Source organism: Harpia harpyja, chromosome 8 (assembly GCF_026419915.1).
Source record: "Harpia harpyja isolate bHarHar1 chromosome 8, bHarHar1 primary haplotype, whole genome shotgun sequence".
Lineage (NCBI taxonomy): Eukaryota > Metazoa > Chordata > Aves > Accipitriformes > Accipitridae > Harpia > Harpia harpyja.
Window position 1 is genome coordinate 10,407,709 of NC_068947.1, and position 23,412 is coordinate 10,431,120.

At 44.8% G+C, this 23,412-nt stretch overlaps 1 protein-coding gene across 2 annotated transcripts; it reads right to left on the bottom strand.

Moving 5' to 3' along the window:
* Window positions 1-1,018: 1,018 nt before the first annotated feature.
* On the bottom strand, window positions 1,019-21,981 carry NDP (norrin cystine knot growth factor NDP). Of its 2 annotated transcripts, none has more exons than XM_052794962.1 (3): window positions 21,701-21,981; window positions 9,841-10,195; window positions 1,019-2,059 (listed from the first exon to the last, which is right to left on the bottom strand). In XM_052794962.1, the coding sequence occupies exons 2-3, from the start codon at window positions 10,012-10,014 to the stop codon at window positions 1,832-1,834; spliced, it is 402 nt and encodes a 133-aa protein (XP_052650922.1). In that variant the 5' UTR covers window positions 10,015-10,195; window positions 21,701-21,981; the 3' UTR covers window positions 1,019-1,831. The 2 variants fall into 2 exon arrangements, with proteins under 2 accessions (XP_052650922.1, XP_052650921.1); XM_052794961.1 differs by lacking the exon at window positions 21,701-21,981 and adding an exon at window positions 20,631-21,196.
* Window positions 21,982-23,412: the final 1,431 nt, after the last annotated feature.

Here is a 23,412-nt window from a genome sequence, read left to right on the forward strand (position 1 = left end):
TGGGCTTGGATAGGACCTCCCCTCCTCACCATGGGGCCCTGCCAGACATTGCTGTGCAGGCGAGCTGCTCCAGCATGTCCCAGAGAATAACTGGGACCACTCACACAAGTGCTACTGATGGGTAGAAAGTGCACTGACTCTGAATCCTTACACAGCAAAGATGCTCTCAACATCTTCATGACTTCTATCAAAAAAATGGGTTAGACAGGTTTATGTGAACATCACAGACATATTGCTGACTGACTGGATATAATGCCATTTAAGCTGATAGGAACTGTAATATGAGATAAAAACTGTTATGTTGTTTCCTTGCAGTCACAAGAGACTATGACTGAACCTTCCTAAAACCTCCTGTTAATGGAGGAGGGACAGAGTTTCTCTGCAAATACCAAATACCATTCCAAAATTTGGGATCCTTTGTTATTTTGAGATCCTCTCACCCTATCAATCACTGCAATTCATTCAGCTCCTCGAGGCATTTCTTTCTGCAATGGTCCTACAGGGGAAAGCAGCTCATGGCCTCACTTGCTTCTTACAGAGAAGCGCTGGCTACCCCTGCTCTGCAGGAGCCCGCAGCTCTGATGCCCTGGCTGTGGGACAGCTTCACCCACGGGTGAGGTTTGGGCTTTCACTAACCCACCACAGCATCCTACATCCTTGTGTGTGCACAAAGAACACTTGGGCACATGGACCAGCCAAGAGCTGTGCCATTCCCCGAGCAGCTGCTAAGCTGGATGGTGAGTCAGCTAGGACCCCAGGTAGCCGATTGTCAGGTAAATCAAAACACAGCCTTTGTGGTCGAGTGGATAACGCTGCGACTCAGACTCTGCCTTAAACTTCCTATGGGCACGTCAGCGTGATTCCCCTGTGTTAAGGACTGCCTGTCTTTAAAAGGCAAAATGCTACTCACTCAATGGCCTAAGAGCTATAGATGAAAATAAATCCTAGGTTTGGTCGTTATTTTGGTGGCTCTGGCTCTGTACACCAGCAGGTCTACCCAAGTTAAGAAAAGACTCCATTTAGTATGTGTCATTTTAATCTTTGATTAGTTTTTAGCATTTGAATAATGGCTTTTGTGACAGCTGTGATATGTCACATTTCCAGGCTTTTAGAGGGGAATAATGAGTCTCATGACCTTTCACTTCTCAAGAGTCGCTCAGCCACTGAACTCTGATGCCGCACGCTGCAAATAATCATTTCAACTGGCTAAGGCTGGGTAATCCCAGCATGACATTTCATATCCAGTTCAATTTTCAATGATTTATTTGTAATTTCTGCTAAACCACAGTTAAAGTCATCCAGCGCTTGGCTGCTAGATCAGTAACAGATAACCCTTGCCAACAACACAGTTTGTTTTGAAGGCCAATATAACTAGGAGACTGAGAATAAATTGATAGGTTAAGAGGTTGTATGTGGGAACTGATGCCCATCCTCTGTCCGAACGCCAACTTCCAGAGTGCAGTGCTGTCGTCGGCTGACCTTCCTCTCTTTTCCCCTGCTGCCCTTGGCCTAAAGTAAAAGCACCTTTCTGTAGTCAGAGCTGAGCCTGAGAAAGAAGAAACTCACAAAAATATCCTTTCAGAAAAACAGAAAGGCTTCTTAAGAACAAGTCCTCGTGCTTTTGCCTTTGGCACAGCATACACTTCGGTACCGGCGCCATCCAGGGCCCCAGGATATTTTACACTTTAGCTCTCAGATCCGATCCAGCCTGGTTAGTCCTGTCCTCGCTACAATCGTGTGCTGGGAGCGTCAGCCTCACCTTGGATTACTTCTTGGGAGCCTTCCCCAACAGCAGCATCCCAGTCCCCTCTCTGCTGCGGCAGGTACATCCCTAGGAGTTGCACTCCTCGCAGTGGCAGGAGAGGATGTAGCGGTAGGTGGCCGTGAGCCGCATGCCCCCCGAGCATCGCAACCGCATGGCCTTCAGCTTGGAGGTCTGGGGCCGGCAGCAATGGCAGGTGGAGCGGAAAGGTTGCTTCAGGACGGTGCTGAAAGAAACCATGGGCTCCGAGCGCGACGTCTGGCTGCAGCGCCCTTCGCAGCGAGCCAGCAGCACCATCTGCGAAGGAAAAGAGACGGGTTAGGAAACTTGCCCCGGTGGCTGCCAGCGCACAGCTAACACCAGCAGATGGGTACCTCCTTCCAGTCTGGCTGGTCTTTCTTCACTTACCGCATCTCCCCACCTTGGTGAGGGCACCCAGCCCCACACAGGGCATTGCCCGTGAGCTGTGTCTGAGAGAGCGGAGGAGAAAACATGGGCAGGAGGAAAAGCAAGGCTCCATCTGGAGTCCCAGGCACCAACACCAATAAGGACTTCAGGCCCTGGTTTTCTGAAAGCTGACCTTGGGGCTCCAAATGATCCCAGCCAGCCCTGCTTTCCAGGCACGGTGACTGCAACTGCGGCTTGCTGACCCCAGATTTGTGGCAGCTGAGCCCTTAAATCATCAGCCAGACCGATACTTTGGTTGGATATTTTCCAGTGTTTTGAGTGTATATACTAGTGATCAGCAGAACTGGTCCTTGGGTCCGGTGAATGTCTCAAATACTTAGATATATAAACATATAAAGTAGAAATATAAAGAAGATGCTCAGTTTATTGCTTCTAAAGAAGTAAGTTTCTAGCTCCCTCCTTTTACAAAGATCACCTTGAGTATGTATTTGCAATTACATGTGTGTATATATATATATATAATTGCATCAGTTGTATCTGTATAAAATGCACTGCATAGCATAAGACAGTAAAAATGTAAACAAGATTAACTTGTTGCCAAACATGAGGGTTCACTAGTGAGATTTTCCAAAAGCACTGCAGGCTCCATGGTTCTTCTCCTGAGTTCACTGACTAAGCTGTGACCAGAACAAGGTAACTTGCACAACAGAAGGCACTAAGGAAGGAAAGCCCATGGGGAGCCACCTACTCCTCTTCCGAACACCCCTTGTTGAGCAGAGGAGATGGATAGAGTCTACTAAGCTCTATATAAAACATGGAAAGGATCTTCTAAAGCTCAGGAAATTATGTGGTCAGAAACAGCTGTTACCACCTTGATAACGGTTAAGTGTTGGACAAGTTTGAACAAATTCTTATACCTTCGTGGGGAATGAAATATTAAGTCCATATCAGCTAATTCTGCTTAACCAACACAAATTTCAAAATCAACTCACTGTATTATCCAAATAAGGTCAAAATGTGACAGAAATGACAAAGTAGGCAGTAAACCGATTCTAAGTCTATCCTATAACCAAGGAAGGAAATTACATTTTAAACATACTGCACATATCTCATGTTTTTTCCAGACAAGCTAAAAGGATAACTACGGATGTGACAGCAAATATTTTACAAAGTTAAACCTTTTTGAGCTTCTTTTACTACACATGCTCAACTGGCTGCAAATCTCCAAGTCTTGCAAGCAGGTATGTCAAATGTTAGTTTTTTTCTTTATTCAGAGTCATAAGGAAAGACGAGAGAGAAAGAAAGAGAGAATATTCCTGGTATCAAGTAGGAAATACCAGCACTGTCTGTGTCTACAGGAAAGGCACTGGTCATCCATTGTACAGTGCTTAAAAATTACTCTTCCAAGAGTACTTGCATGCTAAATGGCTTGCTTGGAAATGTATTAATATATTAATGACTACAATTCCAGTCAACACAGACAGATCACAAGGAAGATGTCTTCATGAGCTGATGATCTGGGGTTGGTACCATCTCGTTTCTTGGTTTAATTAAGAGATCACGTTTTGTTGCTTTCCAAAAAATTTGGCATCCTTCATGATTTGTAGCATAAATTTATGGTCCCCTTCCTGCAATATTCATAAGCAAATTCGCTTCAGCTGTTAGTAGTAATATGGTGAGAAGGAAATTTCAGTGTAGTGTTGAGCCACACCCTGGCTTTAGACGTATCAGATGTATCAAGCTCCTTAATACCAATTTCTTTAGTGTATATGAGAACAGGGAAAGGGACAATCATTACAGTGCTAGCACCCCATTACTGATAGATAAAGGTCCACTTTTGTCCCCTTGGTAAACAAAACTCACTTCCCATAGTGACAGGCAGGCAGCTGGTAAAGAGCTACACAGGTATCTAATCCTGCCTGTATTGCAAAGGAAAGACAGCAGATTGGGACATTTAAAACAGTTAGTTCCCTTCCCAGCATCTTGACAGCTCTTGTTAGGTCCTCTGCTTTGACCAGTTCACCGGACGGCGTGCACTCTCTGTCACAGGCTATTCCCAAGCCTTTGGCTGAAGAGGAGGGTGAAGAGCAATCCAACGGCAGCTGGCAACTGCTTGAAGTTTACAAAGACAACAGAGCCAAACTCTCCTCAGAAGTGGCAAAGGGGGATGTGCAATGTCCACAAGTGCTTTTGGAGAGGTTCAGAGGACCTCCAGAGTCCCTTCCAACCAACATTTCTATGATTCTGTGATTTCAGCCCAAATATGACAGCATGGGTTGCTATATGGTGGGGGTGACTTCTGATGGTTGATGCTTCTGGAGCTGGAACAGTTAGTCACTTCTGGTACTGTTACTCTAAGGACTTTTTATGGCACACATCTGCTTCTGTGTCTGCAGGTACTTTCAGAAATGCCAGGAAAAAAAATAAACTCCTGAGGAACAGGATTAAGGACTACAGAAGAGTTGCAGCAATGTAATTATAGGGTAGAATTATCTGATGTGTCAATATCTGTGTCTCAATACATTTCTTATGAACAGCAAGCTTTCTAATGCAAAATCAGTCAATATTTCTTCAATGTGCAACTGCATTTATAATTGCTTAGCAAGCCTTGTCTTTAAAAACATGTTTTAGTCTGTGGAGAGTCTAATTTTAATCTCAAATTTTGCTAGCTACTTAGTTTTTAGTAAGAGTATGGTCAGTATTCATATCATGTAAAATTACACAGTGTTGGTTTTATGCCCTGGTCTTGGATGAGAGTGTAAACTTTTACAAATGGCACAGCACCACAGGTATGAAGTCAAACTTGCAGGATAAAAAAGATTCAGATTTCAGATTTCCCATTTTGATAGCTTTCTAAATTTCTGGGCTAACCTGAAGTCCTCAGCAAAATTTAACCTCTTCCTCCTCCTCATAAATCCAGAAGAGCACCAGTGGATTTTGGCAGGTGTGCAAATGAGCTGGAAATAGCATGTACTTTAAAAGCTTTGCTTTGCCATTTAGTCAATCGCACCAGCTGCTTATTGCATCGTATACTATAGCGCAATAGAGATTATCACCTAAATAATTAGTAATGCTATGATGGCATAGCACAGTAATACAGTGGGTGTATATATAGTAAAAATGTGTGGGTATTTTATAACCTGATACGCATGCCTCTTGGCTCCCCTCATCCCCCGCACAAGTGAGCTTCTGCATGTCACCTTGCGATGCTGGATCCAGAAGCACAGCGTGCTACAACGTGGGAACCGCAGGGTTCTCGTCTATGAGCAGCTAAGGAAGAACAGGTTTTCTTACTTAAAGTCAGCAGCCATATAGGTATCTGGTAGGCCACCAAAGAGAGCAACCCGAATCTGAGGCAATATTTGACTCCGATCATTCAAACCATATTCTGGAAATTCAGAAGTTGTGAACTGGCTTGCTATTAATGGTGTTTGTAGTCCTCTTTTCCACTCTCTTCAGCAACAAACTGAGGCCCGAAAGCAGATGGGCTGAGATGCATGAGAACAGACTTCCACACAGTATCCGTGGCCTGGCTGCAAGCAGGCATTACTGAAAATCTCCTGAGCTACCTCATGAGTAAATGTCTGCAAACTTTTGCTAAATCTTTCTTCATCTGGCCCATGTCTCTCTGGGCTGGATTCTTTAGTGCGAGGCTGTCAGTGGTAGCACACTTCTGGCACATCTGGAGGAAGCACTTGTGACAGCCAATACTGTAATTTAGGAGGCTCTGGTTGCAGCGGCCAGGCGATCCAGCACATCGGTGAAGACCAGTGGGTCTCCGGGACAGAGGTCAGGCAGAATCCAATATGGTCAGGAAAGGCAATACCTCATGAGCTGATACAAACATTTCCTTGAAGTCAAAGGAAAACACTGTTTTTCAGGAGCAAATGACCTTCTCCCATCCCTCTTTTGTGTCTCTTTTATACATTGTGTTACTATAATGGACTATGTTTCCGAAGGATTTGGAAACCTGTTTTCAACATCTGCCTGAAGTCACAAGCAAGAGGGATTTTGATGATTAAATTATATTGAGTGGATGTTTCCAACTGTAACAAAACTACTTCCCATGTGGGTACAATTGGCAGCCTCCACAGAGAAGCACGGTGGACATAATCCTTTTTTAACCAAGACAGACAGCAAACATAATACGTCTTGCAATTTCTGAAACCATTTTTAACTTCTGTAATTCTATGCTGCACTAGAAGGGAAAATATACAGAGTGAAAAAGGATGGCTCAGTGGAACCAATATATCACGCCAAAAAATGGCAAAGTCTCTGTTTGACATCAATTGTCAGTCCAAGCTTCACAATGGAAACTCGGTGGAAACAAGAGGTACCACAATTCCCACAGCTACTCCCGCAGAACCTTCCTTTTTTTGACTTGTTTATATTTTATCACAATATATATAAGGAACAGACATTGCTTCTAATTTTCATTAGCAAGTCTAATATTGGTCTGTGTTTATATATTATATCCAGAACAGAAGCCATATGTCTACCAGGATGATTCAGATCCCTGAGACCTTAAAAAAAACCAAAAGAGCTTGATTTAACAAACAGAGAGAATGTCAAAATTATTTCACTTTGTATGGAAACTGTTTTCATTTTCCACTTCATGAGAAAGTCCATACAACTTGCAATATTGTTAAAAAACTGTTCTTGAAACCGTTGTGGAATTTGGGAAGCCAAGAGATGTGATAATATTTTCAAACATGATTTCCATTAAAGGCTTGATTTAAAAAAAGTCACTGACATTCTTGCTGTCAGAGTTACAAATGTTTATGTCAACAGCTTTTTTCTCAAAGCTCAGTTTTGAAATAATATGGTTTTCATTACAATGCATTCTGTGTTCTCATTTCCATCAGTCCCACTTCTGAAGGCCTGATTGCTTTCCTCTGTCATTAGGAATGCTGAGAAATTGAGTTGCTGGTGGGTTTCCTTCCCTCCCTCCCTCCCTCCCTTCCTTCCTTCCATCCTTTCTTCCTTCCTTCTTTCTTTCTTTCCTTCCTTCCTTCTTTCTTTCCTTCCTCTTGTTCTTTCTTCAGAAAAATAGCCCTCTATCTGATGTCTGTGGCAGCCAGGGTTTTAAGAAAAACCCAGAGGATGGTGATGGCGATGGTGGAGCGAGGAAGGCAGCCACACAGTGAAAGGGCGTCGTTGAGATGTGCAGGAGCATGCCGGACCCAGCGGCACATCCCAGCCATCGGGCAACAAACCGACAGAGTCCTGGACAGGCGCAGTAACAGCTCCCCATCACGCGGACCAAGGAGCAGCCCCCCACCTAATACAATTATCCGAAAAGCCTCTGCCAGGAGAGCCAGATGAGGAGCAAAAGCCCTTGGGCTGTGTGGGAAGCAATGCCCTCGGCATGGAGGAAAATCACGGCCAGAGGTGAGGCACGGGCTGACTGCAGGGCAGGCAGGAGGGTGTGGAGCTGCAGGGCTGGGAGTACTGGGGCAGCAGCCTCGGGACCAGTGTCCGGCTGGCCCAGGGACAGGAGAGCTTGGCTGTGGCAGTGGCCACTGCAGAGCTGGTGGTGATGCGAGGCAAAGCCGGGCTGTGGGAATGTGGGATGGGTGGGCGATGGCCTGGGCGAGAGGAGAGACCGGGATAGAGCAGTCTTCTGGCCCCGGGGCCAGAGAAGCCCCATCCTTCATGCTCCAGGACAGATTTGCCTCAGGGGCTGGGCTGGGAGCTGTTGTGTTTATCCTCTTATGGCTGAGGCACTGTGCCCAGGTCAGCTGTACTCTGCATTTCTCACCGCCATAGTGAAGTCGCTGCTTGTTACTCATTTACTCTTCTGCGTGTAGAGGGGCACAGGGGGATCCTACCCAAAGCTGGAGACCTAAGGGCCTCTGGGGGCTACCTACCATCTTGCCTAAGTTACATACGACAGCTCCTCCTGCTCTGGCACAGCACGGAGCTGAGAGAGAGGGCCAGCTGGGTGAGGCATCACCCTCCTGGACCAAACCATCACGGTAGCTATGGCTTCTCTGGTCTAATAGGTGATCTGAAGTGCCTTGAGAGAGGAGGGCTGCTAGCATCCACATACCAGTGAGTAAAACCCACCCACACTACCAGCATACCTACACTTTTCACCTTTGCCTCTCACTGGAGTCAACAGCGATAAAATCAATATTGCACAAACAGATGCATCTCTGCAGTTTGTATGTTAATGCTGGATGTTTCCCAGATGGTGGGAAGGTGTAGTCTAGGCTAAAAGCAAACCAGAAGATCTCTCCTGAATCACAAGTAATGCATGATTTTACTGTTTGAACTCAGAAGCAGTAGGGCAGAACTCTCCGATCTCCCACTTCTGTGGATCAGGCATGGTTATGCAAAGCCACGCAGACAGCGCTGCTGTGAGACCAGTATAAGGCAGCCCAAAACGGGGCTTTCCCCTGTGCCCAATTTCGAGGCCATCAGCCTGTCTCTGGTGAGCAGGCACAGGGCAAGCCCCGCTGAAGGTGCACAGCCAGGGCAGCAGCCGTCCTGGTGCACAGGAGGAGCGCAGAGCACCGAGCAGGTCTTATTTTCTGTTGACGCTTCTCTCTGTGCTTTATTTTAAATTTTATGGCCCACTGCTACCTGTGATATTACCTCACCCCTGCGCTGATTATGGGGAGCAAATAACTCATTCTGCACACAAAGGCATCTGGGGGTCTCTGCAGCCAGCGCTGCATCCGTCTGAACTGTGTGGATCCTCTCTCCTCAAAAATGCTCCCAGGAACTCCGCTGCTGGGGTTTGCCATCAGGCAACGCCACAGGCAGCCCTCTTGTCCTAAACCCCATCATGTACCTGCCTCCCATTGCTCTTTTACCCAACACAGGGCTGGCAAAAGTGTTGGTGCTGACAGTTGTTCCTTTTCATTAATCCAGGGATGTGGATGCATAAGGCAAAGCCACCTTCCGTGGGACAGAGGGATGGTCCAAGAGGAGACTGTATATCTGAATATGAGCTGGGTTAAATCAGCCAGAGCAAATTAGGACAAGACAAAAGGGACCAGCAAGGATTTTCCCATTGTTTCTCCCCACAATGAAATAAATGACTGTAGGCTATGTGTGCAGGCTGCTAAACCATTTTGACACAAAATTTTTTAGGCTTGAAATCTCAAATGAAAGGCAATCTTGTATTTCCTTCTGCTCCTAAGCCCTACAGTAAACATCCAGTTGTCATTCTGCATGAAAACAAAGGCCTTGAAACTAAATGGGGAAATAAATTAGCGACGTTTTTCACATTCTTTTTTCATTACCATTTTACATCTTGATTCTTTATCTCAGTACTTCACCTTGAAAGTTGTAAGTTTACATACTCCGGATTAAAGACTCACTTGAAGGAGGGGATGACTGGGATGATCTAAACTTCCAAACTAGCCCATCTCCTTGGCACTGGCGGCTGAGACCTCAATGTGCTCCTTTGAATCTTACAATTTATGGCATATTAGCTTTACCATCATGGTGTGTTTCTCCTTTTGAAAAGGTGAAAATAGAGTCAAGAACCTTTCTCTCCAGTTCTGATGTACACACTCAGATGTCTCTACATCTGTATGTCTCCGCAGCTAGATTTTGGTAGCAAGGAATTTGTGCAGAGAAAAATCACCCAAAATGGCTCATTTTAACAACTCCACTGACACAGCACCCTGCTGCAAGGGGGTGAGGGAAGTCCTTACCTTTGAGCTACACTTGTAGAGGGGGTGGCTGATGGAGTCGACATAGTGATGCCTCATACAGCGGCTGGGGTCGGAGTCGATCATGAAGGAACTGTCTGTTTTACTGTCCGCGTCTCCCATCATCGCCAGGAGCGAGAGCATGGAAATATAAGCTGCAAGTACATGATTTCCCATTGTCGAGGAACTTCTCACTGATAACAGCAGAGGGAGGCAGAGTATTAAAAAAACTCCAAATACTGGCAGCCAGTTCCTTTCCAGGATGGTGAAAAGTCTGGTTTAAGTCTCTTAGCTGTCATTCTTCTTCTCGAGTTAGAGTTTGCTGAGCTTGTAATCCGTCAAAGAATCTCCTGCGTAGCTAGAATAAAAACAATATAAATCACAATCCTGACCAAAAAGACCTCTGGAGGAAAACAGACATAAATAATATTAAGGCACACAGGATTTTTGCTAGCCAAAATATACGCTCTGAGTGAGCATCATTCCCACAGTAGGTAGAGTATATGGCATTAGGAAGGAGATGTCAAGACCTTATTACTTTAAGCATTGCTCTATCATTTTACTGGGGAGAACCTTTTGACTTTTAACATCACAAGTGGTACAATGCCAATCTTTTTCACTTGGCGACGTCCCTAACGGGTTCCCCTCAAAACTGGTGATTAGTAGCATGTCAGAGATTTCTGCAAATTGAAAGGACTGTGTATCCACTCAAAGTGTCAAAGTGGGAGGGCAAAGCTAGGCTGCCTCCTGCATTACAGATGGGAATTTCTGGCCTAGGTAGCACGTGGAAAGTCTGGAGGCAGGTTGACCCCTGGCTCTAGGGGCTGCGTGTCGGTCTCCTGCAGTTGCTGTGCTGCAGGGGCAAGGGGCAACCCCTGGCTGGAGGGATGCTGAGGGTCCGAGCCCAGGCATGAGCAAAGCAGTCCCCCGGGAAGCTTGCTGAGCACCGACCTGCACTGCATGGAGGACTACCCAGCTCTCTGGCTGCCCTGCCCTCCTGAGTACCAAACTCACATGCACACAGGTGTTTACTTGCTTACTTGGCAGTCTGCACTTGCTCAGTGTTAGTCTCTTACCCATTAATTAAAGAGAAGCATCTGAAAAATACATTGGATTCCATAGCATGCAAGTACCTCCCAGCTATCAATTGGGAAAAAAATACATGCAGGTGGAGTCATGTGGATATCCACCCAGGCACCTGGATTGCTGGTGCATGTTGGAGACCAGGAGATCCCTCAGAAAACAGGCACAGGACAGCCCCTAAAACGCTGCCTGGAGCTCTGTGCCGGCAGGGAAAGGAGGGCATCTACCTCAGCTGCTTCATCACAGCCCCTTGATCCTTCTCACAAAGCCCACAGTCTCAAGTGGGTGATTTAATTTTGCTTTTACTACAAACAGCTATAGCTTGAAGGAGCTGTGAATTATCCATCTAAATACAACCTGATGAAGCAAAGGATAGTCATAAGTAAAGTTAAAAGCGCAAGGACTTTCTGAAGAAACTTGTGATAAAACAGTTCCCTGGTCACACAGAAATACTCCCCCAGAGGATCTTGCCTATTTAAAGAGCTGATGTGTGCCTTTATTGCCTTATAGAAGCCTCTTTCAAAACTGTTTACTGGTCTGCTGATGATACTCTAAACCGACTGATACTCATCTCCCAAACAGCCTGAAATTACGAGGCCTCCCCACCAGAGTGCTTGATGATTTGTGTATTGCTTTATAGCTTGCTCAAACACTTTGGTGAGAGGAGTGCATAGCAGTGAGAAACACTTTCAGAGTTCATCCAAGTTGGGAGTCGGGACTTCTCAGGCTGAAGTGACATACAAGGTCTCATGCTGGGAAGAAATGTAATTAGGGATGCTCTGTGTATTAGACAATTTTTTAAGCCTTTTTTGGGTTTCAAGCTATTGTCCATGTGCCTAAGTAGGAAAAAAAGAATGATGTGACTGTCAATTTAAAAGACTTTATTTTTTTCACGGAGTCTGACCTATGACCTAGTATATTCTCCTGGAGCAAATGTTTTTTGGTGGATATGGCATTAAAAAGATACTATGCCTTTGCAGTATAAGGAGCTTAAACAACACTAACCACTGAGGATCTCAGATACATTTATGCACAGTCTCATTCATGTCAATAAATATCCCTCCAAACATTTTAGCAGGGTAAGAGAGAAATCTCTCCGTCATGGGAGCTGGGACAGACTCCTTCCCAGAAGTGAACTGCACTACTCTGGTTCATGCAGATGATGCCCAAGGATTAGCTAACAGGAGGAGTGATGCACTTTTTTTTTTTTGTATTTAACCTTTTACCTACATTCCTATTCTTCTTTATAAAGAGACTGACCAAAACACACTGCTTGGCAAGGTCTCTTTCCAACATAGTTAATCAGTATTACACACCCAGTAATTCGCTCTCTGTCCAAATAAGTTTACTTGATATTGGACGGTCTCATCTCATGTAATAGTACGTCCAGGGATCCCCGTTTCCCACTCTTTCTGTCCCACTGTTAATTTTGTGCTTCTATATCTTTCTATGGTTTTGATCAGTATGATTTAATACAGTGAGAGAAATCTGGAGTCCTGGCTCTGTTTTCAAAGGCTTATCTCTCTAGTTTTCTTCAGGAAATAATTGGATGACATAGAGTCTGCCTCACGAAAACACTCTGAGAAAGCTGGAAAGAAGCAGGGAAAAATGTGAGAAAAGGAAGACGTCAGTACCTTCTTCAGGATAAGCACAGCACAATACAAAAAGTATTAACACTTTCACAATCTTTTAAAATTGCCCTGATACTTCCCTGGCAAAGAAATGTAGCAGGTTTGGTAACAAAACTTTGAAAGAAGAAAAAAGTACAGTTATCACATATTTGTTAGTAAAAAGAGAGACCACGGATGTAAATGTGACCCATCTTTTGTGAAAAAATTGTGTACAGTTGTTGATAGACATACTGGCAAAACAAATGTGTAGGTATCGGAAGCGGGACTGCAGACAACACCCGCCTATTTGCACATGCCAGTGTCTCCTGACGTACCTATGTGAAGTATACACATACATTTTTCAAGTACATATGACATATATAATTGAGATATATGGAAAAAAAGTCTCACAGGGACATTTAAACATATAGAAGTTAGTGTGTAGATTTTTGACTGTGTAAAAAGGTCTAAATATTTTTACTCAGGTACATCACTGTGATGAAGTATGTTGACATGACATTTTCCATTTCCAGCTGATATTATGCAATGGCATTTCACTTTAAATTAGCATTCTTCTTTTTTTTTTTTAAAGGTTATATTCTTTTTGAAATGCTGTCTGAAATTATAAAATCCTAGACAGTACAAGATATCAGGAGTGACATATGTAGCTTCCAGTCTATCCTTCTGTCCAAAACCAGAAGCAAGTACACCTGTAATCATTAATCATTATAGCTGTACTTATGATGGCATTTTTGTTTCATTTGGAAAATACACTTTTTCTACCAAAATCAACAATTTCACACAGAATTTTTTTTCTTTTATTTAAGATCTGTTTTTTTCCTCAGTTTCTTTTCATGTGAAAAACTGTGGTAAACAGCTCATCTGCCAAGCTAACAAAAAGGAAGCTAAAATGCTTCCTCTTTACAGCATCCTGTAAAGAAAAAGATGCAAAAGTGACTTCATATTCTCAGGCTGAAAATTAGCTACAAAAATATTTTGATCTAACAGTGGATGAATATCACTACTTCCCATTTTTTCAGAATTCACTGATATGGGCATTACATGTTGTTAGCAATAGGCTTATAGTGCCCTTTCCATATAACTAGTTTTCAGGAATTCAGAGAGACATAACATGCTAAAAGCTGTTACAGCTGTTACCTAAAACTGCTACAGCTGTTACCTAAAAACTGCAGGGAAAAAATAGAAGACATCCCTGAGAAAGACCATATGAACATACAATCCAAGGCTGTATTGCACATGGACATAGGGGCAGAGTTAGGGTTATTTTTCCAACTTTATGTTTCTATTAACTGCTTTTTGAATGCTAAAATAAAGATTTTTTTATCATAGCCTTAATATCATTTAAAGAGTGGTGAAGGTTTTGTTTTGCTTTAAGGACAGAAGAAAATTCCATCATCTGGAATTATTTAGCCAGTCACTTTGTGAGAACGTAAACAGAAATTCCCTTTTTGCTATGTATCTTGGAAAAAATAAGGAGCCGAGCAATTCTCCAAAGGTCTATTGGATCTGCACCACTTCTACCCTGGAAGGTAGGAAGGGAGCAATGGAAAAGCTCATTTATGGTGTACTTCTACTAAGCTGTTCCCTGCTCCTGAGCTCCCTGAATTAGGCATGCACGTATGTTCAGCTTGGCCTTCATTTGCTGTGCATTTTCCATGTTTGAGACTCCTACTGAATGGTGAGGGTACAATTCAAGTCACTCAATGCCTTTTATGTTTTGGAGGCTGCCAAAATCCCTTTGGAGCAGCAGTGTGTATATATAACTAAGCCTGGCCTTGCATGCTGTGCATATTCAGTAAACACAATTACTTGGAACCTACCATGTGGTTCCCTGATTCTGAATTTGTTATGTAAACAGAAGAGTTACAAGACTACTCAGCTTCTCCAAACTCCAGCCCCCCAAAAAGTGCCACTAACTATATACATGTATATATGTGCGTGTGTGTGTATGTAGCTTGCCGCTGCTGTTCTGACAAAAAAGCCGCAAAGATCTTTATGAGACCAAAATGGATTTCTCAAGAACTTTATCTAGCCTGGAAAAGTTTAGGCCAGAAAGATGAGGATTTGGGGGTTTTGCGCTCCAAGATTTGGACTGGAGTGGAAACGACTGTTAGGCAAACTACACCAGGGTTACACCAGGGTTTGTTCTGCAGGGTTAAACTCCCCACTGCCACGAGACAGGCCATGAAAGGGGCTGGGGACGGAAGGCAAGGAGGAGCAATCTGTGCTGGAGACAACCTCCAGTCCCCCAGCCCTGGGCATGGGGTAGCGCTGCCGTGTCCCCGCTGCTGCCGCCTGACCAGGATGCAGGCATGGCCCACGGCGACCCATCGCAGGCATTTCTGAACAACAGATCTGCGCTTTCAGGGAACTTGGGGAACCACTGTTTCTGCTCCTGCAATGAGTTGCCAAGGCCTCGGCTGGGCGGTCGGCTGGCGGGCCCCTGTGTACAGAGCTGCCCCACGCTCGACCACAGCTCCCAGGTGTCAGCGGCAGCCGGACTGCCCTTTTGCCAAGGCTACTCTCGTGAAGGGGTACCCCTCTCCCGAAGCCATGCGTTGTTCTGCATGCCCACAGCTCAAGTCTTGCTCCAAGGCCACATTTCCTCCGGGACATTATACCCCCGTGGAGTGGCTCTCCAGCCCTGCGGCCACATGGCACGGCATGGTCTGTTCCCAGACCTCCTCCAGCCTCCACAGCGCTCAGATGACTTCCAGCCCACGCAACCACCCGCACCGTGCTCGGGAACTGCTTGGGAAGCACTGTGTGCTGTGGGACAAAATCGTACGAGTGACCATCTGAGCAATTTAAGAGAACAGTTTGTCTAGTAGGAGAGATGGCCTAAGATGCTGTGCCTGGTCCTGCTTTCTGTTGAATCAACTCAGAAGCTTTATCAGCTCCAGCGTATGTTTTAGCTCTGTAACTAAATGTAATTGTCCTCTCATCAAGTTATTTTACTGTGGCCATTTCTGTTCCAGCAGTAAAGTAGCTGGCCTCCTGTATATGCTATCAAAATCCTTGCTCCGCTCTGCGGCCGCCTTTCAAAACACCTGACAAAGTCACCGAGCGGCCATCTGGCAGCCGGGAAGCAGCAGGTGAACACAGGGAACTCCAGTTGTTTGTGAAATGCCTCCGTGCAGCATATGAACAGGTTTCTTCCCCTCCCGAGACAGGGCAAATACCAAACTAAATATTTTGAGTGAGATCCTTACAGGTCTAAATAAGTGAAATGCTTTCCTGAGGCCTCGTTGTGCCAAATGAGCATTTGCCCTGCTGACATCCAGCTGTGCTGAAGCTTGTCCCCTTTGACACCAAGGGGAATGTTCTCGCCCATCGCAGGGGAGCTCCATCCACCCGTTACACAGCAGGTTGCAGGGCAGCGCGCGCCTGCAAGGAGGGTACACGAATTTCACGTGCTCCTGGCCAGAGCTGGTGGCAGCTGGCGGGCGAGAGGAGAAGGGAAGGAAAAAGGCAGCAGGAAGGAAGACAGGCTCGAAAGAAGGGACTTAAGCCTCTTCATCTGGGTGTCCACAGGAGGGAAGCATATCTTCTGGTCCTACTGAGGCTGCGCTGTCCTACCGCCTGCCAGCCAGCAACCGCAGAGCATTGTCCCGTAAAAACCAAGAAGATAAAACGGACACTACCGCTGAGCAGTCAAAAATGTCAAACGCACTGATGGTAGTTGAGAGAAACTCCTGCACATCGTTTTCTGCTGTGAGGCTTCGCTAAGTCTTTTAATATTCCAGGAGATGAATACCTGTGACTGTAAGCAGACTGAAAACATAGGAAGACCACGGTATTTGAAGCACAAGAAACAACATTGTAATTGCTGCAAATATAACAGAAGAGCACACTGCTGCAAGCACCCCTGGGAGCATCAACACGCCTGGGATGAGGACGCATGGGACTGGTTCCCTGGGCTTTGATGGGGCGGCTTGTGTACGGCCCCCATAAGTGTTCACGCTGCGGGGACCCGGTGCATGAGGTGGAACAAATTAAGCTGAACAGCACTTGAGCTGGCTGAGCTCCCCTCTCCTTTTGAAGTTTCCAAGAATATTTCTAGTCCTTCAGGTAGCTAGGAGAGGGGGAGCTAACAGTGCCTTCCTGCTAGGCGGTTGAAATAACAAACTCTAGTGGGTACTGCAAGCTGGCGCCCTGCCAGCAGACAGGCACAGGCCAACATGGAGAAAAGGTTTTTAATACATTCACAAAGAATAACTACTGGTGGACAAAAGAGCGCTTGTATTTTTATTCTTCCCTTTTCCTGCTTCCAGGAAACTTTAAATAGATTGATTAGGGGCATGTATGGGATCTCTCTCTAATGAGCTAGTAGAGCCATTTAATGGTGAGGTGATGCCAGCCTTGGATTCTTTCTTTATTCTTGTGTCTCACTGAATATCAGAGTAGTCATGGTCTTGAGTGTGGGACAGGAATTGAAAGGAATACAGTTTCCCACTTGCTCATCCAGAGGGTGCTGGATGGGATCACTGCTCAGCGAAGCACCAGGCGCAGAGCTGAGCTGTCTAAGTAAGTTTGCCCATCCCTCTCAGGAGGCAAACCAGCAAGGGTGGCTGCTGGCTAAAGTGCAAATACTCCCAGCCAAGCATTAGCTATAGGATTTGCTTCAGTAATTACCTTTACTTTAGTCTTATGACCCAACATGAGGCAAAATTACTCTTGGCCAAATTACAAGTTGCTGAGAGGTCTAGGGCATTCAGGCATGTGTCCTCTACCTGTTGGAGTGTGTTACAAGCAGGTGGGCAGTTTTTGTTCTCTTTTACATATTTTCTAGAGAACTCAAAGGACTGGAGTTAACAACAGATGCAGGAATAGGAATGGGTTCCGTATTCTTTAATACTAAGCAAAGACATCCCTGCCACTGGGACCAGCAGCGAGTGCTATGCGTGCTGGAGATAGCACATGATTGAAGGACATGTTCCCTCTTTTCTGACCCTCGGGGCAAAATCCTCTCTTCTTTTATACACAGGCAAAATTCAGACCACCATCCATATATCTCGGCCTCTGTTAATTAGAGAACCCAAATATTTGGCTCATGGTAACAATTTTATGTCTTCTAACAAGGGGAACAGCATTCCCCTAGGTCCCACTCTTTGAGCTGTGCTGCTATGACAGTAATGCGATTGTCACTGCCATGGTATGCTTAACCTTTGCCAAACCAGAGCTGAGGCATTAACTCAGATCCTCAACTCACGTGTCTTAAAGGGCAACATAACCTGTGCTGCCTCCGCACTGCCAGACCGACACAGTTTGCAGCTCAGTAATAATAAGCATGTAAATGTGACAAGCGTAAGCCGTAACAATGATTGATGCAAATAGAAGAATAACAAAGAGAAGCTGAAAAATAGTGATGCGGTAGAATTTCTAGGGCTGGTGTCTCCATGGCACCAGCAGCCCAATACCCTGACACCAGAAGAAAGGCTACACTTGTCTGTGGTAGAAAGGATCTCAGTGCCATGCAACGAAATTCCAGCAAACAGGACAAGGACTGATGGTGTCTGGAAGTGGTAGTGCCACTGCTACCCGGATAATAGTCTGAATTAGATTATGTGAAAAAAGAAGGAATATATAGACAGCCAGCTGCTCAAAGGCTTACTACAACCTTGCTTTTATTGTTCTGCTAAGTTAGAGGTGGGGCATCAGAGGGATTCCTAACATACCACTACTGAGAAATTTTAATATGTTCCACACTGACACATATAAAAAGGAAATAACAGCTGATCATAGTCAGTGGAGACTGCAGCATCTCTTCATATGCATGCACAGAAGCATGGGCAAAGTGGGGTGCTCTTGGGCAAGGAGACTCAGGCACCCGAGCTACCCTGACCCAGCTAAACCTTTCTGCCGCCATTGAGCTGAGTTTCAGCAAAAGGACTGTCAAGTGGGAAGCAAGACAGCAGAAAATAGGTGATCTGGGCATGGCTACTCACCCCATCCCAAGATACCAGACATGGAGAAGGGCAGGGGAGCTGAGAGGCTGCATGTTTAACACTGATGAAAAGAAACACGTGTTTACACAACCGACAATGATCCGGTGGAACAAGATATCACAGAGGGCAAAAGTTTAGCTGGGCTCAGCAAAAGGACTTGTTATGTATGGGAGGGTTACAGTTGTGAGGGTTTTATTTTTAAAGAGTTTTTGGAAGGGTTATAAACTCTCAGGACTCAGAGTTCAGTTGATGGGGTTAGGGAAAAATCCTTTGCCACAGCAAGTTACCCCGTAGCTGCCTGCCACGGGGTCTCTATGTCTTTCTTTGATGTGGCCGCTTCCAGCCACGCTCAAGAGGTGGATTACTCAAATAACATGGGACTGTGGCATGGTCTCATGTAGAAAACTTTTCTAAAACTCATGGAGACAAGCCTCTCCTCATACTCAGCAGGACATGAGAGGCAGAGGAATTTGTAGTATTTGTAATACAACTATCTAATATTTATAATTGTAATTACAATTATAGTATTTGGGGGGGGGGGAGGACTTTTTTCTTTTTTGTCTTTCAGTTAAACAAATAATCCAGACTTGTTACAAAAACAGATGTCTCAGTGGCTTCATGCAAGCTTTGCACCATAGATAGTCAACTGCCTTCAAGGTCCAAGAACAACCCTGAGCGCTTCCTAGTGCATTTGAGAGCAGACAAGCCAGGAAGGGGACAGTCAGCCCCAGGGCAAATGGGGAATGAAGCCAACTCCAGGAAGACTCCCTGTCAAATGAGTCACTGCAGGCATCAATGCCAGCCCCCAAGTTGGTGGCTTGCTTACCTCCCACCTGGGCAAAAGAGATTGCAATCCTGGCCACTCAAGCAAGCAAGAACATATAGATGCTATCACAAGCCTTGATAGCTCGTGAGAGATTGTTTCAGTGGGGCAGATGGCTTTTGCGGAGATCAGCCATGCGTAGGTAGCTACCTGGGGTGTTGCTACTGCAAACTGTACACGAGACTGTCCGTAACAAGTATCTTGCTCTGCAAGGGGCAATCATCAGCATACATGCACCTGATCAAAACCAGGCGCTGCGCAAAACCAGGAAACCTATATGGGATACCTTCAGGTAGAGATCCGAGCTTGTAACTAGAGTAATCAGCAGCAGCCCCTAATTATACCCCTCCACTAAATCAAACTGCATTTTATTTTGTAAGCTTGAAACATCTTTTTGTCCACATTTGCTTTTAACTGGAAAATCTTAAAGCATCTTCTTATAATAGCAGTATTGCAAATAAGATTTCATTATTCCAGCAAGAGCATGCCAATGTATATATGTCACATTGGGAACCCCTGATTCAAGCTGGTAAGTAATTACTCACCAAATAGTTCTATTTAGGTGGACGGAATTATTCATATGTATAACTGCTCACAGATATGAGTAAGGTCCCACAGCCAGAGCAAGAGTGACCACTGTTAGTAATTCAAAAGAAAAAAAAAAATAGAGGTTTTAAAATGTAGCTGTTCTTTTGAGGAGGGACAAATAACAGGACTGTGATTATTACATCCACATTTATTGACACCACCAGGCAGCTGGGTTGCTTCTATTAGAAAATAACTTTGCAATAAGGAACTGATTTGAAGTGACTTTGTCCCCACTGTTGGTTTTAAATAATCATTTGGCTGTCCTTTTCCAATATGCAGAGTTCTCACCCCTCAGCCACTGGGACAGTTACAAAGCTTTAGGGACTGTTAGTAACATTTAGCATATAGGAAACATTTTTTCGTCTTTAAAGAGCTGCAGAAACCTTAACAAGTTCCTTGTCATGCCATCTGTCCCAGGCAGAAACAGGTAAGGTGTGTTATGGGGGAGGCTATGGGAGAAATTTAAATGAACTTAAGGAGTAGGATAAGAAATCTGCCTGACAGTCCCACAAGAGTCAGTTCACACACACCGTCTTGCAAATTCAGATTTGTCACAAGAAAATTACCCCCGCAACACACGCTCTATGTGAGCCTGCTTTACTGACACTACAGTGGTTAGTAAACGTAGTACTGACATTGCTCTTCACATGGTTCATCTTTTTACCCTGTTTTTGCTGCTGGACCCATTCATTTGAACTTTTATAGGATGAATTCACTCACCTGAATCCTAGCAGGGAGACGGGGCTTTCTTCCTCAGCCGGGCTCGCTCGGGGCAGTGTCCGTTCCCGTGCCTCGCAGTCACACTACACTGACACTTTATCACCGGGCTCATAACAGTGAAACTCTTCTTTTGTCCCAAAGACACAGAGAACAGTCATGCTCGTGCCTCTGACGCTGATACACAGTGAAATGATCTGCCAGCAAACGAGGAGAGCCTCCCTCTCTCCTTCAGCAGGCAGTCTGGGGTCCTGCAGCATCCTCCCGTGTCAGCTACTGACTGCACAGCCATGCTGCATTACGTGTTGCGCTGACGGGGTCAGCTACCTACTAAATATACCCCTCGGCGTTACAGCAAAGGCAAACATCGTGGCTTTTCTCACAGGTTTCAGCCAATCAAGAGTGTATATTAAATCTGTCCTAATCCATAACCAGTGCTGTCCAGTCCATAGTAAATCTTCCCAGAAGTTTGGATAAATAATAACGTGCAAAGTAAGAGTGCTCCTGCAAAGCATGACACACAAATCTAGAAATAAATATTGCCTGTTGTTTCAAATTATTCTGAGCACTCCGGCAGATGACTGGCAAGAGAACAGCATGCATAAGTAGTGATAAAAGTAAACAGTCCATCTTTAAACTAGCAGGCTTGCCTGTGCTCATAGAGCTCTGTTGTAATGGGACAAAGAGGGTGCTGGTGATACCGGCGCTCTCTTGATGAATTCGGGGCAGAGTCCAGCACATCCACTCACTCCAAAGCCGTACAGCTAGGACGAGCGCAGAGCTGCATGAGCTCAGCATGCCCACAAGAATAGATGTTTAACCAAGTTGCTCAGAAGTACGCTGGACTACCTGTTTGACTGCGTACAGGCATCCTTCAGACAGGAGATATAGTTAAAGATCCAAGGATAAGAAGGAGACACAGGTACTAGAACTGTTTCGATTCCACATGAACACATTTCAATTTAAAAAATGGTACAAGGAGAAGATGTGTTTGTCAGATAAAGAGATTAAGCACTCAGTTTAAGTCCATGTAATACTCAAAATCTGGAGGAATCTCTTATTTGTGTGCTTACCTTTGGAAAACGCGCTGCTCCTTCCTTCCGTCAAACTCTTCAGAGAGCTAAAAAGAGGTCCTGTTACTTCCAAATGCTTTTGTTCTTCTGTCCCTCTGTCACATGGCTTGCCTTTTATATTTGCAACACACAAAAGTTAGGGCTGTTGTTTAAGAGGGGGGGGGGGGGGAGAGAGGGAGAGAGAGAGGGAATGTCAAATGGAAGAGTGCCATTGCAGTCATATATCAATCAGGGCAGCGGCAGCAGCAGCTCACTGGCAAATGGGAATTCCACAGAAATGTGAAGCTCTTGTTATCTGAGAAATCACAAAACACCACCAGCCAAGCTCCTCTCTGCAGGGACTTATTATTATTGGCAAGCCAGGAAATAGAAGGAAATGTAGGCTCTTTTTTTGTTGTTGTTATTGTTTCGGATCTGGAGATAAGTACACTGTGGCATATGTAAGCCAGTGGAATACAAATCCTGAATCAAATTCCTTCCTAAACAAATGCACTGTGTGCAAGATAAAGCAAACCACTGAGAAGCAAGGTAACAGACCTAAGTGAGGAATCTGAAAGTAACGATTTTAAAAATTTGATATCGGTTTGCACTTGGAAAATATCCATATAAAAACTACCTTTTCCCTGGATTACTCATTAATCTCCTTCTTTCTGACAGGTTTTTCTTAGAATTTTTTAAACTGTGATTATCTCAGATATCCTTAATTGAAGCTGCGCTGCTTCACTACAATTGGTCACCTAAATCATCTGACATTCCTTGGCTCTCCAGTTGGGTAAGCAGACAAGCATTTTCTGTATAAATACTTGTCTGCAAATCTGCAATTTTGATGCTTCAGATAACCTGCCCCGAAATTCTGAAGTTTCTCTCAAATAAACTCAGAAGTTTGCTCACAGAAGCAAACATTGTCTTTCTGCTTTACCCACCTTCCTCTGAAGAATGCCAAGTTTGAAAACAGTTACCCTTCAAACCTTTTATATAAATATTGTGGGTTTATGCAAAAAAAATCATTCCCTGAGAGGCTGAAGGCAGACTCCATCCACTGGAAAACCCCACTTGTAATGCACCAAACCCTCTTCCCTGCTTCCACGGAGGAGCGCATTTCACTTCCCTTTGGAGTGCCCCCTAGTTGTCCTGCAGCATTACGGGAAGCACAGACCTTAGCTGGTTAATTAAAAAATAGGCGACATAGCTGGCCATTCACAAGCTGGATCTGTTCAGAGGCACTGGCCAGCAGATGGACGGGGTCCTGTGTCAATTGTGTTTGAACTCTAAAGGAAAGTTGGTATTTGATGGATGAAGTTATTAGCTAAATGTCTTATGTGGTATAAGATCAAAGAACAGATGGAAATTATGCCTTAAAAATAGAATAATCTAAAAGGGGAATGGCTTGTAGATGAGTAAGCATCATGGAAACAATAAAGGAGACATTCTTTGGCTTGCTTTGCTGTAGAGCCAGGTTTGGCTGGTGGGATAAACAAATGATCCATTTAGGACCGAGATTCTCAGGATGTGAGTTTTGCTGCACATTTTTTCTCTCATACTCAGTGTTTACATTGTTTTGCCTCTTAAGTCAACCCCGGGTTTCTCTCACCAACCATATGCATATCAGCTCTCTGCCTCCCTCGCAGATGCCACCGCGGTCACCCAGGATGGATGACGGCAGAGCTTACCAGCATCTTTGCTTCACTGCAGCTGCAGAATGAAATGTCACT

Coding starts and splice junctions, on each gene's coding strand:
- NDP (XM_052794962.1), bottom strand. CDS start 10,014: ATGGGAAATCATGTACTTGCAGCTTATATTTCCATGCTCTCGCTCCTG. Junction 2,060..9,840: donor TCTACAAGTGTAGCTCAAAG/GTAAGGACTTCC, acceptor TTTCCTTCGCAG/ATGGTGCTGCTGGCTCGCTG.